Below are 17,512 nucleotides of genomic sequence, written 5' to 3'. Positions count from 1 at the left end.
TCACCTTTTTTTTAAGGTTATTTTGCCCAGCCTTTTGTTTTTACAAAGTTTCTTGAAAGAGTCCAGCACTTCTTCTGTCTTTAAAGAGTATATAATAGGATTTACGAAGGCTGGTATGGTGTGTGTTAAAGTAGAGTTTATGATCCTGGCATTAGGATGGAGGGAGGAGGTCATTGCAGCTATGTTGGTGCCCAGAAATGGTAAGAAAAAAATAGCCACAAGAATCAGGTGAGAAGTACAAGTTTTCAATGCTTTGACTCTTTCTTTTTGTGATGCAATCCTGCTCAGTGCCCTGGCAATACAAATATATGTCAATACTATCAATATAAGAGGAAGACAATTAATTATTGTTAAGGCAACATATATCATGATCTTATTTAAAGATGTGTCATTACAGGCCAGACGAAATGTTGGTCCATGATCACAGTAAAAGCTTTGTATCACCAAAGATCCACAGAAGGAGAGACGATCAAGTAGCCCAACCATGCATGATATTATACTCAATAAAACAACCCACACAAACAGCAGCATTGTAGCAATAGCTGGTTTAGTCACAATACTATGGTACCTTAAAGGGAAGCAAATTGCTATAAATCTGTCATATGCCATAATGACAAGAGTCCATGACTGCACACTTCCAAAGACTAAAACAAAGAACATATAACTTAAACAAGCCTCATAGACAATGTATCTGTTGTCAAACAAAAATGTGTCTAAGACTTTTGGGATGAGAGCAGTGCTCCCACACAAATCTGTCAAAGCCAGGTTGAACACAATCATGTATTTAGGAGTATGAAGAGTCTTGACCAGGAAAATCACTGAGAGAAGGAGAACATTCCCAACAACAGTCATGATATAGACAAAACATAGGAAAATATAGAAGTACTGAACATAAGGAACATTCAAAAACCCACTGATGTAGAATTTTGCAGGGCGAACAAATGTGACATTAGATATAGTAGCAGCTTTCTCCTCTGGACCCATCATCTCTTTCACTATATGAAAACTGAGAAAATAATATAATATATAATAAATACAATGAAATAATAAAAGATGACACAGCTGACTAATAGGGACCAAAAGCACCTCAAAAAGTATCTAGTACGCAGTTTTCTGAAGTGAGTTGTACTGTGAGAGACCTGACATTTATATCTTTCATTTCATTATGGAACAATAACAGTGTAAGTAGCTGTGTCACATGATCATGAATTAGATACTGATAGACTTCAACATGCAACACCCTTAATGTTTACGTCACCATGTTGATGCAGTCACCACCATTGGCACTGGGATACTGAATAATTCTTTATTTAGGAAAAGCTTTATTGATGAAGGTTGGTTACATTTGCATAAGACTATGTGTATTCTGAGGAGAGAAATAAACACAAAAAAATATAAGACAATTAGTTAGAGCCAGTGGCTGTAAGAGTTAAATGATAAGCTGTTTGCCTAGAATGATTAATGCCAGTGCTACAAATATGAAATGTGAGACCACAATGATGTGAGCAGCACAACCTAATCTATCTAAATTCAAGAATAGCTGGGAGCTTTTATCAAAGCAGACAGAACTTAACAAAACTAAAATCTACCTCTATAACGAGCAAAACAGATTAAATATTACTTCTGATAGTACAAAGAAACAAACAAAATGAGAGTCAAACTGGTTCCATTTTAGGTAATTGAGGAATCAATGTAGTAGCAATATGAAAAACGTAAAATGTGAATATTATTTTTGTACTGCAGTTGACTGTTTCAGGCTAAGTTCACATCACATACTGAGTAGCACAAACCCAGTGTTTTTACTTAGATCCAATCTTTTCACAGATGTGTAAACAAACCAAGTGAGGTTGCTTTTTTTTTTTTAAAAAAAAAAAAAAAAAAAATCAGATCTCGTTCATTTCTGTGGTCCTGGATTCATCCTGTCAGAACCATCAGATCAGAATGTGTTAACTTTAACATCTCACCTGGTGTCATCATTCAGTGTATGCACCTTATAGAGTAGTAATAATCAATATAGAGGAGAACAACAGCAGCAACTGTGGTCAGTGGCGAAATTAGAAGGTTTCAAATTTGTTTATAAGAAATTAGTTATTTAGAAGTTTCTGATCACACGAAGCTGGAAGAAACATACAATCACCAAACAGTTTTTAAAGTAATTAGGTGATTAGTCTGTTGTACAAATGATGATGTTATTCTTGTACACACGTGGTTCACATTTCATTTAAATCTGTGCATGCTTGGCAGTTTAGGAACACACGAGAGCTGAGAGCACTGTTGCTAACCGGAAACATAAAATCAAATCTGTATCAATCAATCAAAAATTCTTTTTTGTAACACTTTTAAACAGCAATGAGTGGTTGCATTGTGTAATCTCACCACTAGATGTCACTAAATCCTTCACATTATTCAAATTACTTAGAGAAGTTTTACATAATGACTTCTTGAGAATTTAAAATATTTCCTACTGAAGAAATTACACAATATCTCCATTCTCTTCGGACTCTCACAGTCTCTCCTGCCCTGCTGTGTTTTCTGAGCCACTAATGTCACCTTCTCCACAACATGTGTGGGAGTAGCAGGATACGCCATTCTGTAAAAATAATAACTGTTAGCATCCTTCTTCAAAAAGGTCTGTGTAGTAACTGAACATCTGAAAATCACATTATGGTACTTAACAGTATCATTTGTTTGCTTTATTAATTTCTGGAAAAATTCACCAATAGTTCAAACAAAAACTCTTCAGAACAATATTATTACCTAACTTTAAAAGTTCATAACTACATTTGCATATGGCTTTGATTTTAAATAAGTTCATAATATTATATATATGTTTCCACAAAATGTAATTAATGTTGGCTATTGTAGGCTGCAGTACATTGTTATAAAATATAAACAGTATAGGCTACATTTTCAGTTTAGTAACTGGTTTCAAAATAAAATAAAAATTAAACACAGATTATACAATTGTTTTAAAATTTGAGTAAACTCTCCCATTAAATAACTTTAAAATGACACAATGCAAGTGCAGTGGAAAATATATTATTACATTACAATTTTCTTAAAATTATAATTAATTTGATGTGTTAAGTTTCTTTTATTACACTAGGCAATTTTGGTGGAGAAAAGTAATAGTAGTAATTTTGTGAATTAATGTCATACAATATTATGCAGCCTTCATTTTGATACTTCTGTTATGTAAAGTATGTAAGTCTCTGTGGAGGGATTCTGTCATATATAGGAACCATATAAGTCTTTGCACAAGCCACAAGCACACCATTTTCCCATCTTTTCAGTTCAAATATCACAAAAAACATTTCTACTAATTGTTCATTATTTATATTGGTGTTTCTTCAAGCTGTATGGCCTGGTGGTTTTTAATTTTAATGTTTCATTAAAAGCAATAATGATAACTATAACAATTCTGCAATTAAAACAGTTTCACTATACAAAACAATGCACATTTCATGGTCAATAACTAACTACCTGCACATTTCATGATAAAGAACTATGAAAAAAGGCTCAATATATTTTAACTAATTGTTGCAATTTTGGATTGCTCTTTGAGTTTATACAGCTTCTTCAAAGATGCTTTGATTTCTTGTGTCTGAAAAACATAAATGATTGGGTTCAACATGGGAGGGATGACAGCATTCAGAGACAGATTTATGATCCTGGCATTTGGATGTATTGTGCTCCCAAAGCAATATACATATATGATAGAAAGGAAATAGATAGCCACTAATGACAGGTGACCTGTGCAGGTTTTAAAGGCCTTCACTCTTTCTCGTCTTGTGGAAATTTTTGACAAAGCATAAGCAATTAAACAGTAAGTTCCCAAAATAAATGCCAAAGGAAGCCCAAGTAAAAGAACTGATGCCAAAACACCAACTACACGGCTCGGGGTAATATCATTGCAGCCAAGCCGGTATATTGGACCATGGTCACAGAAATAACTGTTAATTATCACAGACTTACAGAAAGAAAGTCTTGTGAGAAGACCTGCTGCAATAAGTGTAATTGTAATAGCAAAGAGCCAGAAGGAGGCAATCAAAGAAAACATGAACCTGTGGGTCACCATGGATTGATAGTGCAGTGGGAAGATAATAGCTATCAGTCTGTCGTAGGCCAGTGCAACCAGATTAAGAGACTGAATCGAAGAGCAGGTAAAGCAGAAAAACATAAATGTCAAGCAGTCATTATATGGGATGTAGGGATGGTCAAACAGAAAGATGTCAAGAACCTTCGGCACCAAAGCAGAGCTACTCAACAGGTCTGCAAATGCTAAATTAAAAACTGCTACATATTTAGGACTTCTAAGATTATAGTCCAGAATTATTACAGTAATCACAGCTGTGTTTCCAAGCACTGAGACAACATACATAAAAAAGAGAAAGACATAGTAATACTTAATATTAGGTATGCCAATAAAACCACCTATTATGAAATATGCAGGATGTAGAAAAGTGATATTTTGCCCAAGAGCTGAGTTAAAAAACTCCATCTGAAGACGCCTTGTCAATCTTTGACTCTTTTCAACACAGCAGTTCATTTAGAGACCTAACCCTCTGTGTTTAAGTCCAGTGTTCTCTTATGTAGACCGAGGCAAGCTCCTCTCCTTATCTCTTTCTGATGACATGTTTCTGTTAGCCTATTGTAGTTTCTCTACTGTGGCCAGAGGTCCCACATGGGGTCTCTGAGTATGCAGTTGAAAAGATCACCTCCCAGTAGTGTTGTGAAAACAGGCAGTTGTGTTGGAAATGAACCACTTGAAACACATCAAGTGCTGTCCTGTTCTCGCAGTCCTCACTGTAGAAACTGCAACAGTATCCATGCAGGTAATGTTTTTATTATCTGTAAAATGGTTTAGACTTAAAAAATGATTAGATAGTAACTTTTTTTTATTTACATTTGTGATGTTTATAAAATAAATCTAATATTTACAGCTCTTGCTTTACCATAATGTAAATGAACCCAAATTAAAAAAGGGCCAAAACAAAAGGGTGAGCTGTGCATGTTTTCAACCCCTTACTGCCTAAATTTATTCACAATTACATAAAGAAATAAATTATTTATTATGTATTTATTTAAATTATATAAATTACTTTAGGCTCCAGCAGATCCCCATTAGCCTTAATAAGGAAAAAGCAGGTATAGATAATAAGTGGATGGATGGATATAATAGTCTACATGGGATTAAAACCTTTAAGCCATCCTGAACTGTGACTACTTTAGTCAAAGCATAGCCAATATAGAGGTAAGTAAACAAGATAAATACGTGTAAAGCCAAATAAGTGGAAGCCAAAGAATAAGACTAAGTTGAGTGGAATATCAAAACAGGCACAGGTTTTATGATTATTTATTTTAAATTTCCATTGGTGATATCTGCCATTAACCTAAGTTGGTGTTACTCTTAAATGTTTTAGACTAAATGTAAACTTTATAAATTTTTGTGATATTATTTATAAAATAAATCTGATATTTGTAACACTTGGGTTATCATAATGTAAACTGAGTGAAATACAAAAGGCCCAAAACATTAACATTCATATTATATTTACACAGTGCTATGGAAAAATCTTCTTGATTTTTTTTTTCATATTAGTCACACGTTAACTGGACCTACACTTTCTAAAAAGTTCAATTTTTGTCTCATCAGTACAGTCCTGTCATATGTGATACAAGCTTTTGTGTTCTTTTTGGTCAGAAGTGGCTTTTGTGTGTACTCTCCCACTGATGCCATTTTTACCCAGTCTCTTTCTTATTGTTGAATCATGAACACTGGCCTTAACTGAGGCAACTGAGGCCTGAAGTTCTTCACATGTTGTTCTGGGTCCTTTTATGAGTTCCTGGGTGAGTCGTTGTTGTGCTCTGAGTATTTTTTGTAGTCTGGCCTCTCTTGGGAAGGTTGACCACTGCCTCATGTTCTGTCCATTTGTGGATTACTTTTCCATATAGGGCCAGGCAGGTTTGGACAGTTTTTTTCCATTAATAAATGAAATCACCATTTAAAAACTGTATTATCTTTGTGTAATATTGAAGTTTGTTCAATGACCTGAATTACTTAAATGTGACAAATGTACAAAAAAATTTAAAATAAAATCAGGAAGGTGGCACTCTTGACTGAATTGAAAATAATATACCACCAAAAGTAAAAAGTGCTTATGTTCAGGCTAAACTCTAACTCCTAGCATAATACAAGTGGAAATGCAGCCCAAAAGAAAGAGATATACTGCAGACTTGAAAGTGCAGGTAAAGTATGCAGCTGAAGCAAAGCTGCAAGTTGAGTGTAGGTATTCAGGCAACCCAAGAGAGGAGGAGACACTGTTTAATCTCTCCCCACCCCAATATTAGTGCATTTGTGCATTATTACATTTGTGTAAAGTTATTAGTGAAATACATCTAAAATATATATAAAAGTTGGTTTACCATAACAAAAATGACACTAAACAAGATTAAACATGGACATAACTGTTAATGTTTGTAATTTTGAACTACGAAGTGTTTATAATTACAGTAGACGACTTCTTCATGTAGAACACAAATAATTGGGTTCAATATAAGAGAGACAGGTTTATGATTGCGATACTTAGACATATTAAAAGTAAAGGTAAAAGTGATTGTTACCAAGAGGAAATACAGTATATTATCTAAAACATCAATAACCTGTTTTCATAACGCCTGTTGCACATTTTAAAACAAAATATTTTAATTTCATATACTCTATGAAATGGCTATCTTTACAAACGTCAAAAGTGCTCTCTTCTATCCATAACCACGGCCTAGAACAACCATTGCTTTTTTTCAACTTTTACTTTAAAATACATATCCAAAAACAAAAGCAAGCACTATATACACACAAAGGGTCATTATATCATTACTTTCTCCTCGCTGATTTGTGTTGTTTTCTGATTTTTAATACTTTTTTCACTGACACTTTGATTTCTTGAGTTTGAAGAACATAAATGATTGGGTTCAATGAGGGAGGAATAACAGAGGTCAGAGACAGGTTTATGACCCTGGCATTTGGATGCATATTTACATTCATAGTAAATGTAATTAAAATTGGGAGAAAATAGATTGCCACTAATGAAAGATGAGCTGTGCAAGTTTTCAAAGCCTTCACTCTTTCATGAACTGTGGACACTTTGGTCAGAGAATAGCCAATATAGAGGTAAGTAAACAAGATAAATATAAGTGGAAGAAAAAGAATAAGAACTATGAACAACAGACCCATGACATAACTGGGTGTACTGTCATTGCAGGCCAGCCTGTAAATCTGGCCATGGTCACAGAAATAACTGTCAATAACCACAGATTTGCAAAAGGAAAGTCTTGTGAGAAGACCTGCTGCAATAAGTACAGAGATTATAATAAAGAGCCAGAAAGAGGCAATCAAAGAAAACATGAACCTGTGGGTGATCTTCACTTGATAATGCAGTGGGAAGATAATAGCTATCAGTCTGTCATAGGCAAGTGCAACCAGGTTAAGAGCCTGCATTGAAAGGCAGGTAAAGCAGAAAAACATAAATGTCAAGCAGTCATTATATGGGATGTAGGGATGGTCAAACAGAAAGATGTCAAGAACCTTCGGCACCAGAGCAGAGCTACCAAACAGGTCAACAAATGCTAGATTAAAAACTGCTATATATTTTGGAGTTCTCAGATTAGGATCCAAGCATATTATCCCCATCACAACTGTGTTTGCTAGCAATGATACTATATAAACAAAAAAGAGAAAGACATAAAAATACTTGATATTAGGTATACCAGTAAACCCACTTATTATGAAATATGCAGGACGCACTAAAGTGATGTTTTTACCAAGAGCTGAGTTGAATAACTCCATATACAACTGTCCACAGCACAGTGATTTATACAAAAAAATGGTCTTCTGCAGTGTATCAGCACTGTCGTTTTATGTAGATGGCAGTGAGCTCGTCTCCTGTCAAGCTTTAAGTTTGTTGTGAGAGGTAGCTACCAAGAGAAACAGCCATACCCTACATTTGTCTGCTCCCCTGTGTTTATTGTTGACAATCGACTTAGCAACAGACAATCATCTTACTGACTACAGTGCCTTGTGTACTTCACAACTAAAGTGTCTAAAACTTTTGAATGCCTTTTTCTTGGTCTCAGAGGGCTCAGCAGGCTACCTAATGTTATTTTCAGTATATTGCGTCTTGCAAAGCTTATATCATAACATTTTTGTTCATACATCACCTACAGGTAACCATAGTATCACACAGAAAATGTTCTACATTTATATAAACAAAATATATAGAACCTCACAATTGACTTAACATGAACCTCAGCCCATGATAATGAAAGCCTCACTCTAAAAAAACATGACAAAATATTCAGATAGTTTTGCTTTGTTTATCATACAACATCTTAAAACACACAGTATGATCACAAAAGAGGCCATCTCCACAGCATAAAATGTACCTGTGTGCAGGGTGCAATTTGCCAGAGGGGAAAGGGGGGGATTTCCCCCCATCTGGTCTAAATATCCATACCTTTACAGAATTATTTTTATCCCCAGACAAAATATATCTAAGTGAAATGCTGTTGGTGCAAACAATATTAAAACCAGAAACAGACTTTCACTATCAGTCTGTCATAGGCAAGTGCAACCACTTAATTAAATTAAAGCAAAAAGCAGAAAACTGTTAATGTGGTTTATACATGTCATAGTAGAGACAGTAAATATTTGCATATTTATTAAAATACATGTTTTGTTGTGTGGTTGCAAAAAATAGCACATTTTGATGTTACAAAAGCATGTTATTTTCCATAGCTTTGAATTTACTGATAATGTACTACCTTTACTTTATCATATATAATATCTAAGGCACACTGCCCAAATATTTAAAATTTGTCACAATTACTTTTCAGCGTGATTTCGTGTTATTTGATTTTTAATATTTTTTTCACTGATACTTTGATTTCTTCCGTCTGTAGAACATAAATAATTGGATTCAACATGGGAGGAAAGACAGACGTCAAAGACATGGTTATTATCCTGGCATTTGGATGGATAGTGTTGAATGTAACAAATGTCATCATAACTGGTAGAAAAAAGATTGCCACTAATAAAAGATGAGCGGTGCAGGTTTTAAAGGCCTTCACTCTTTCCTGAAATGTGGCTACTTTAGACAATGCATAACCAATACATGAATAACTTAATAAAATAAATATTAGTGGGAGCCAAAGAATGAGAACTGGTAAGAAATGACCAAGGGAAGCATTAAGAGTGTTGTCATTGCAGGACAGCTGGTATATCAGGTTATAGTCACAGAAATAGCTGTCAATCACCACAGACTTACAAAAGGAAAGTCTTGTCAAAAGGACAACTGCAATAAGTGTACCTGTAATGACAATGAACCAGAAAGAGGCAATCAAAGAAACCATGAACCTGTGGGTCACCTTCACAGGATAGTGCAATGGAAGGACAATAGCTATCAGTCTGTCATAGGAGAGTGCAACCAGATTAAGAGCCTGCATTGAAACACAGGCATAGCAGAAAAACATAAATGTCAAGCAGTCATTATATGGAATGTAGGGATGGTTAAACAGAAAAATGTCAAAAACCTTTGGCACCAAAGCAGAACTACCAATCAGGTCTACAAGTGCAAGATTAAAAACTGCAACATATTTTGGAGTTCTCAGATTAGGATCCAAGCATATTACAGCCATCACAGTTGTGTTTCCCAACACTGAAACTATATAAACAAAAAAGAGAAAGACATAATAATACCTGATATTAGGTATACCAATAAACCCACTTATTATGAAATATGCAGGACGTACAAAAGTGGCATTTTCCCTAAAGTTGACTGGTTCCATTGTAAAACCTTCCACAACACAGTGATTCATAGAGATTTATAGAGAACTGACTTCTTCTTCCTCTTCTCTCCATCAGCACTTTAGTCTGACATAGATGACAGTGAGCTTGTGTCTTTCTAATGACAGAGCTCTGTCAAACTAACTTTTTTTGAGACACCTGACTAAGAGACACAGCCCTACATTTCTGTTAAAGGTTGGGGTCTGTCACGTGTCTATTGTTTCTTAGTTACTAAGGAACAGGCTGATCACCTTACAGATTGCATTCATGTACTATTATTTATGTTCCACACACACACACACACACACACAAAAAAAAATATGGTATGGTAAAAAATTTGGTATTATGTTTCAGTGAGTGTTCATTCAATTGGTTTTCTGTTTAAATTCATGTTTCATAGAGAGTCAAAGACAAAATTATCTGACCATTCTTCCAGCTTTATTTTTCATTGTTGTAATGACACACTCAAACTAAGATTTGATAAAAATCTGTAAAACTAAATAAGAATTTGCATGTTAGAGACTTGGCACTCTATGTACAGTCCTTATGACCCATAATAACAGGGGACATCACCAGACTTTAATTTCCATGCTTCTTACATGTGAATAATTCTAGACAAAAGAGTACAGAGAGCCATGGGGTGGTCAGTGGTCAGACCCCCAATCGCTTGACCACGCTGTGTGCTTAGTAGCTAAGCCCTGCCAGCCCTGATAGTGTGGACCCAGGTGAATCCTGATTCATTGATGATTGCAGCTTCTCTGATGTTGAGGATGCTAGTTCACACTCCACGTTAGGAGAATCTCCCCAGTGACATGGCCCCTTTGCCAGTGTATTTGGATGTTGTTAGGGCTTTTGGGGTAGGCATGGGAAGCAGCTGCTTCCCGGTTAGCTCTGGGTGTCATGGACGGAGCTCTAGAGCACGGTCTGGATGGTGGGAGAGGTTGAGCCCGACCTCTGCTGGCAGTGGCACGGCTTGTCATCCTAATAAAAATTACATGACTACTGACAGTCTGGACACAAAGACATACGAGTCAATAGTGATGGCTTCGAGGCTTGTGTCTCAAGATGCTCATTCAGGGCCTGGAGTCCAAGAGACCAGTGGATATGCCCCCCAGAGCAATTCCTGGATTACCCATGAGAACACAGGCCCAGCTGCTGGAGGTATCCATGGTGCAGATGATTGTTGGTAGGTGGCATATCTGGCTAAGTCAGGTTGCCCATTATGGATCAGGTGGTTCTGGAAACTTGCAGAGCATCTGCTCAGGTACGTAGGTGGCCCTTCTACTCTGTAGTTTGACTACAGATATACTCCATCCATCAGCCTCAGTCAACAGTTCATACGTCTCCACTGCAGCATAGCAATGGCTAATGGCCTTGTGCCACAGCACAGGGTGTGACTTGAATTGCTGAAGGTTGTTAATAATGTTTTTTTTATATTTCATACACAAATGGTAGACCATTGTGTGATGTTAAAATGTTTTTAAGAGATGGAAAATGGATTATTATCATTTACAGTGAGCGATTTATTGAAAAGAGAAAGTGTGTTTGATGGGCTTTCCCTCTAATTTTTTAATAATTTTTTCACTGATTAATTTATTTCTTGTGTTTGGAAAATATAAACAATTGGATTCTACATGGAAAATCACAGACAAATTCCTGATCCTGGTAACTGGATGTACAGTATCTTTTCCATCAAGGTTAATGTGCTTGAAAGAAAAAATAAAAATAAAAATTGCTACAGATTTTCAAGCTCTCAGATTATGATCTAAAAACATATCTATCTTATATATTTGGATTGCCAGAAAGACATATTATGAACATAGAGGATAAAAGAGAGCTTTGTCACATTGTGCAACAACAATCTCTTGGAGCTTATAGTAGGAACAGCAGCCCCTGTTCAGGGTGAGGAAGGACTCTTACAAATACACTAGGGTCCAAATCAATAAGACAAAAGGACAGAGATAGTTTTGTGGAAGAACTTAACAACTGCTAATGTCTGTATTTAAATAAATACAGTCCTACTAAAATATATTTCACTTTTCCACTAAAATCCAGAATGTTTTTTTATTACACAGCAGAAACCATCTTAACTTACAAAATTAGAGGATATTATTGGCAGGTATTAAAAAGTAGGATTTAAAAGTATTTTTTTTATTTCACTGCTCCTTAATATATTTTATTTTATCTATGCTGCTTATTAAGGACGCATAATATATTTTATATGTTACTTGTCATGTCTATGCTCTATGCATGCACCGTCTCACCAAAACAAATTCCTTATAATGTGAATCCCTCACTTATTTGGCAATAAACCTGTTTCTGATTTCTGAAAAATACTTGTTACAGAAGATCAGTTTAAATATTTTTATGATCATGTGATTTTTTTTAACATTTCATACACAACCACTGTGTGATGTTAAAATAGATCTTAAACAGAAGTAAAATAGATTTTTATCATTTACAGTGCCCATCTAGCTAAATATTAAACACCAAACGAAAAAGTATGTAGCATAAACAAATACATTATGTCTTCACTGCTATTTTAGCTTTACCTCTGATTTTTAATAACCTTTTCACAGATTCTTTTATTTCTTGTGTCTGCAAAACATAAATAACTGGGTTCAACATAGGAGGGAAGACAGAGGTCATAGACAAATTTATGATCCTGGCATTTGGATGGATTTTTTCCATCAAGGTAAATGTGATTAATACTGGGATGAAATAGATTGCTACTAATGAAAGATGACCTATGCAGGTTTTAAAGGATTTAAGTCCTTGCTTAACTGTAGCCACTTTAGCCAAAGTAAAGACAATATACACATAGTTTAACAAGATAAAGGCTAGTGGAAGCCAAAAAATAAGAACTGGGTATAAACAACTAAGGACATAATTGGGGAAATGGTCATTGCATGAAAGTCGGTATATCTGGCCATGGTCACAGAAATAGCTGTTGATAACCACAGATTCACAGAAGGAAAGTCTTGTGAGAAGTCCAACTGCAATGAGATTAGCAATAACAGCAAACATCCAACAAAAGGCAATCAAAGAAAACATGAACCTGTGGGTCACTTTCACCTGATAGTGCAGTGGGAAGGTGATAGCTATTAGTCTGTCATAGGCAAGTACAACCAGATTAAATGACTGCATACAAAGGCAGGTGTAGCAAAAAAACAGGAATGTTAAGCAGTCGTTGTATGATATGTAAGGATGGTTAAACAGAAAGATGTCAAGAACTTTAGGCACCAAAGCACAGCTACCAATCAAAGCTAAACCAAGCTAAATTAAAAACTGCCACATATTTTGGAGTTCTCAGATTGGAATTCACAGTGTTAGCACTGTGTCGTTTAGGTAGGTGGCAGTGAGCTTGACTGTCTCTTTCTGGTGACCAGCTCTGTCAAGCTTTAACTTTGTTGAGAGGTGGCTACAAAGAGGAGCAGCCATCCTCTACATTTCTGTCAAATAAGGTCCCTGTCTGTTCCCTTGTGTCTATTGTTGTTACTCAGCAACAGACAGACCATCTGACTGTCTGCAATCATGTAATTTACTGAGCACAAATCTCTATTTGATAAGGTGCTTTACTGAGTGACCTTTTAAATCAATAATTTCATACCACATGACAATGTGACAGTGTGTGAAGTTGCTTGCAGTGATTCGAATAAAGATTAATCACAAATACACAACAAATATAGTTTGGTAGATTTGGTAACTGGGTCAGTGAGCCATGCCCCAAAAACTCTTAAGTGATCTGGGTGCCAGATATTCTAGATGTATGAGGAAAAAACAGTTGTACGAAAGTCTGGAGAGAGGTAACAGAAACTTCTCACTCCTGCTCTGGGAAGACCAGAACTTAGAAACCATAAGCACATTTGAATGGAAACAAACCAATAGATGAACAAGTTCAAATGTGCATACTAGATAACTAGATTAGCTGAGACCAGGAGAGATGATATTGAGACGATACACACAAAATGCAGTGTCAAGCTGCTGGAGTCCAACATGAAATGTTGTGCTGAGGCAAGGCAAGGAATGATGCAAAAATGTCTAATGTGTTTCAACCCATGATAGCCCACGAGAACCAGAAATATGCAGGATGCCCCTGGGTGATACACCAGTCAAGATGTATACCCCCCATCAGGACCTGAGATTGCTGCTGTGCAAGCACAAACAAAGGTTCAGGCAGACAACATTTTAATTTTTTCAATAGCTGTTACTCTATAGTTTTGTTTTGATGGACATGAAATCCTAAACAGATATATAGAGATATACAATATACACTAATGGTCATTTTATCATTACATCCCTGTGATTTTATGTTGCTGTTTGATTTTGAATATTTTTTTCACTGATAATTTGATTTCCTGTGTCTGCAAAACATATATAATTGGATTCAACATTGGAGGAAAGAGAAGTCAGAGACATGTTTGTGATCCTGGCATTTGGATGTACAGGTTCAAATGTATATGTCATCATAACTGGTAGAAAAAAAGACTGCCACTAAAGAAAGATGAGCTGTGCAGGTTTTAAAGGCCTTCATTCTTTCCTGAACTGTGGCTACTTTAGACAATGCATAACCAACACATGCATAACTTAACAAGATAAATATCAGTGGAATCCAAAGAATAAGAACTGGTAAGAAATAACTACTTGGGGGCTTTTGTCATCACAGATTAGCTCGTATATCATACTGTAGTCACAGAAATAGCTGTTAATAACCACAGATTTATAGTAGTAATATCTTGTGAGAAGGCCAACTGCAGTGAGTGTAATGGTAATGACAAAGACCCAGAAAATGGGTCAATCAAAAAAAACATAAAGATGTGGGTCACTTTCACCTTGTACTGCAGTGGGAGGACAATAGCCTGTCAGTATGTCATAGGAGAGTGCAACCAGATTAAGAGCCTGCATTGAAACACAGGCATAGCAGAAAAATAAGAATGTCAAGCAGTCATTATATGGAATGTAGGGATGGTTAAAGGTCCACAAATACTAGATTAAAAACTGCTACATATTTTGGAGTTCTCAGATTATGACCCAAGCATATTACAGCCATCACAGTTGTGTTTCCCAACACTGAAACTATATAAACAAAAAAGAGAAAGACATAATAATACTTGATATCAGGTATACCAATAAATCTTATCTTAAAACTTATTATGAAATACGCAGGACGTATAAAAGTAACGTCCCACAAACACTTCATAGTAAAACTGTCCACAGCACAGTAATTTATAGAGAGAAATACCCTCTTATGTACATCAGCACTGTTTGGTCTTATGTAGATCGCAGTGAGGTTCTCTATCTGGTGTTAAAGTTTTGTCAACTTTTAACTTTGTTGAGAGAAGTGGCTGCCATGTTCATAAAAATACACAGCATTACCTATCTCATTTTGGAGGCATTCATATCAGTCCTACTACTGTATGATAGTTACACTTACAATACTAGTCAAAAGTTTGGACACTTTCTCATTTAATTTAAAAATGTTTTTTGTTAAAACAATTTTGATTTCAACACTGGTTCTAAAACAACTATTATTGCATTGATGCATACAAATTGTGTTATCCTAAATTTGTGTGATGTTACTAATGAAATAAATCGGTACATTAATCGTAAATTGTTACATTACCATGATGCAAATTGTGACAACTATATAAAAAAAAAAGAGTAAACAGACTGTTACTTTTTAGTTAGTTTGAAATAAAGTCAATCAATTTGACACTGACACACAGTCTTTTTTTCATAATTACAATTTAAATCAAAATCAAATACTACAGTTGAAGCCCCTTGCCACAAACAAAACTAAATAGCCCTACAAATGTGGAAATTTAACAGTGCATACTTTTATTATAAAACACCACTATCTACTCATAACTATTTCTGTCAATCAGAGAATGAACATTTCTTGATCTGTATGTCTTGACAACAGGAGTCACTTTTGTCAAATCACTGAAGTGTTGTGGAATCAGAAATCCCGTTAACAGAATTACCTAAAATATAGCCAGCAATTTTTTTCTGAGGCCTAATGCTTGTGGCCCAAAAAGGTGTGAAAGACAAAATTGAGTTTGATAGGTGGATAACCCCTAGGTCATCAACACCACAGATATCTTATGTTACAGTGGCACAATTGTCATTTTCTAAATGTTTAATTTGCATTTTATTTGCAATTTCACTTGCATTTAAATATTGCATTGCATGCAAAAATTGCATTCCATATTTCACATGGAAGATTACTGTTAGCACTTTGTAGAAAATGTTAATTTTGGGAAATATCTTGCAAACAAGAAGATGCATACATCACTAAAGTCTTATCAGTAGCTTTTTGTGTTCATCTTTCTTACACAAGTAGCAACTAATATGTGGGTAGCAATCATGTATAATATAACAAATGTTTCAGTAGTGGTTCTATAACAAGTGTTATTTCATTGATGAATACAAGTTTCATATTTATGCATATGTGTTGCCATTATATTTTAAAAAAGCAATATTTACAACAGTTGATTTATATCAATGCAAATAATGCCAAATAAAAACACTCAAAATATCACTCACATTATTTTTTTATTGCAATTTTGGAACCCACTCTGATTTTAAACAACCTTTTCATAGATTTTTTGATTTCCTCTGTCTGAAGAACATAAATGATTGGGTTCAATGTAGGAGGAAAGACAGAGGTCAGAGACAGGTTTATAATCCTGGCGTTTGGATGTATATTTCCCATGAAGGCCATGGTGATTATTATTGGGAGGAAATAGATTGCCACTAATGAAAGATGAGCTGTGCAGGTTTTCAAAGCCTTCACTCTTTCATGAACTGTGGACACTTTGGTCAGAGAATAGCCAATATAGAGGTAAGTAAACAAGATAAATATAAGTGGAAGAAAAAGAATAAGAACTATGAACAACAGACCCATGACATAGCTCGGTGTACTGTCATTGCAGGCCAGCCGGTAAATCTGGCCATGGTCACAGAAATAACTGTCAATAACTACAGATTTGCAAAAGGAAAGTCTTGTGAGAAGACCTGCTGCAATAAGTACAGAGATTATAATAAAGAGCCAGAAAGAGGCAATCAAAGAAAACATGAACCTGTGGGTGATCTTCACTTGATAATGCAGTGGGAAGATAATAGCTATCAGTCTGTCATAGGCAAGTGCAACCAGGTTAAGAGCCTGCATTGAAAGGCAGGTAAAGCAGAAAAACATAAATGTCAAGCAGTCATTATATGGGATGTAGGGATGGTCAAACAGAAAGATGTCAAGAACCTTCGGCACCAGAGCAGAGCTACCAAACAGGTCAACAAATGCTAGATTAAAAACTGCTATATATTTTGGAGTTCTCAGATTAGGATCCAAGCATATTATCCCCATCACAACTGTGTTTGCAAGCAATGAAACTATATAAAGAAAAAGAAGAAACACATAATAATAGATAACATTTGGGATACCAGAAAAACCACTTATTAAAAAATATGCAGGACGCACCAAAGTGATGTTCTTCCCAAGAGCTGAGTTGAAAAGGTTCATTGTCAAATTAATGTAACTTCTTCTGTCAACAGTACAATGATCCATGTAAAGTAAATGGATGTCCTCTTCACCGCTCGCTCAAGCTTTAACTGTTCTCACAGGAGTAGCTATTGTGATCTTTCGACAAATACGATCAATGGCTGATCCCCCTG

The 17,512-nt window shown here is 35.4% G+C and overlaps 5 protein-coding genes and 2 pseudogenes across 5 annotated transcripts; all 7 read right to left on the bottom strand.

Moving 5' to 3' along the window:
- LOC113142546 (olfactory receptor 1-like) lies at nt 1–987 on the bottom strand. The gene has a single exon (XM_026327584.1). The coding sequence runs from the start codon at nt 985–987 to the stop codon at nt 1–3; it is 987 nt and encodes a 328-aa protein (XP_026183369.1).
- Nucleotides 988–3,529: 2,542 nt separating this feature from the next.
- On the bottom strand, nt 3,530–4,501 carry LOC113142545 (olfactory receptor 1-like). The gene has a single exon (XM_026327583.1). It carries the CDS (start codon nt 4,499–4,501, stop codon nt 3,530–3,532), a length of 972 nt encoding a protein of 323 aa, XP_026183368.1.
- A 2,373-nt stretch (nt 4,502–6,874) lies between these two features.
- Nucleotides 6,875–7,846, bottom strand: LOC113142544 (olfactory receptor 1-like). The gene has a single exon (XM_026327582.1). The coding sequence runs from the start codon at nt 7,844–7,846 to the stop codon at nt 6,875–6,877; it is 972 nt and encodes a 323-aa protein (XP_026183367.1).
- Nucleotides 7,847–8,904: 1,058 nt separating this feature from the next.
- Nucleotides 8,905–9,843, bottom strand: LOC113142543 (olfactory receptor 6C4-like). Its single transcript, XM_026327581.1, has one exon. It carries the CDS (start codon nt 9,841–9,843, stop codon nt 8,905–8,907), a length of 939 nt encoding a protein of 312 aa, XP_026183366.1.
- Nucleotides 9,844–12,364: 2,521 nt separating this feature from the next.
- LOC113142542 (olfactory receptor 1500-like) lies at nt 12,365–13,456 on the bottom strand (annotated as a pseudogene).
- A 677-nt stretch (nt 13,457–14,133) lies between these two features.
- LOC113142541 (olfactory receptor 6C4-like) lies at nt 14,134–15,041 on the bottom strand (annotated as a pseudogene).
- A 1,347-nt stretch (nt 15,042–16,388) lies between these two features.
- On the bottom strand, nt 16,389–17,360 carry LOC113142540 (olfactory receptor 2AT4-like). The gene has a single exon (XM_026327579.1). It carries the CDS (start codon nt 17,358–17,360, stop codon nt 16,389–16,391), a length of 972 nt encoding a protein of 323 aa, XP_026183364.1.
- Between the last annotated feature and the right edge of the window lie 152 nt (nt 17,361–17,512).

This window comes from Mastacembelus armatus, chromosome 14 (genome assembly GCF_900324485.2).
Source record: "Mastacembelus armatus chromosome 14, fMasArm1.2, whole genome shotgun sequence".
NCBI classification, from domain to species: domain Eukaryota; kingdom Metazoa; phylum Chordata; class Actinopteri; order Synbranchiformes; family Mastacembelidae; genus Mastacembelus; species Mastacembelus armatus.
The sequence above is the reverse complement of the archived record's forward strand: the minus strand, read 5'-3'. Positions and strand labels throughout refer to the sequence as shown.

Coding starts and splice junctions, on each gene's coding strand:
- LOC113142545 (XM_026327583.1), bottom strand. CDS start 4,501: ATGGAGTTTTTTAACTCAGCTCTTGGGCAAAATATCACTTTTCTACAT.
- LOC113142540 (XM_026327579.1), bottom strand. CDS start 17,360: ATGAACCTTTTCAACTCAGCTCTTGGGAAGAACATCACTTTGGTGCGT.
- LOC113142546 (XM_026327584.1), bottom strand. CDS start 987: ATGATGGGTCCAGAGGAGAAAGCTGCTACTATATCTAATGTCACATTT.
- LOC113142543 (XM_026327581.1), bottom strand. CDS start 9,843: ATGGAACCAGTCAACTTTAGGGAAAATGCCACTTTTGTACGTCCTGCA.
- LOC113142544 (XM_026327582.1), bottom strand. CDS start 7,846: ATGGAGTTATTCAACTCAGCTCTTGGTAAAAACATCACTTTAGTGCGT.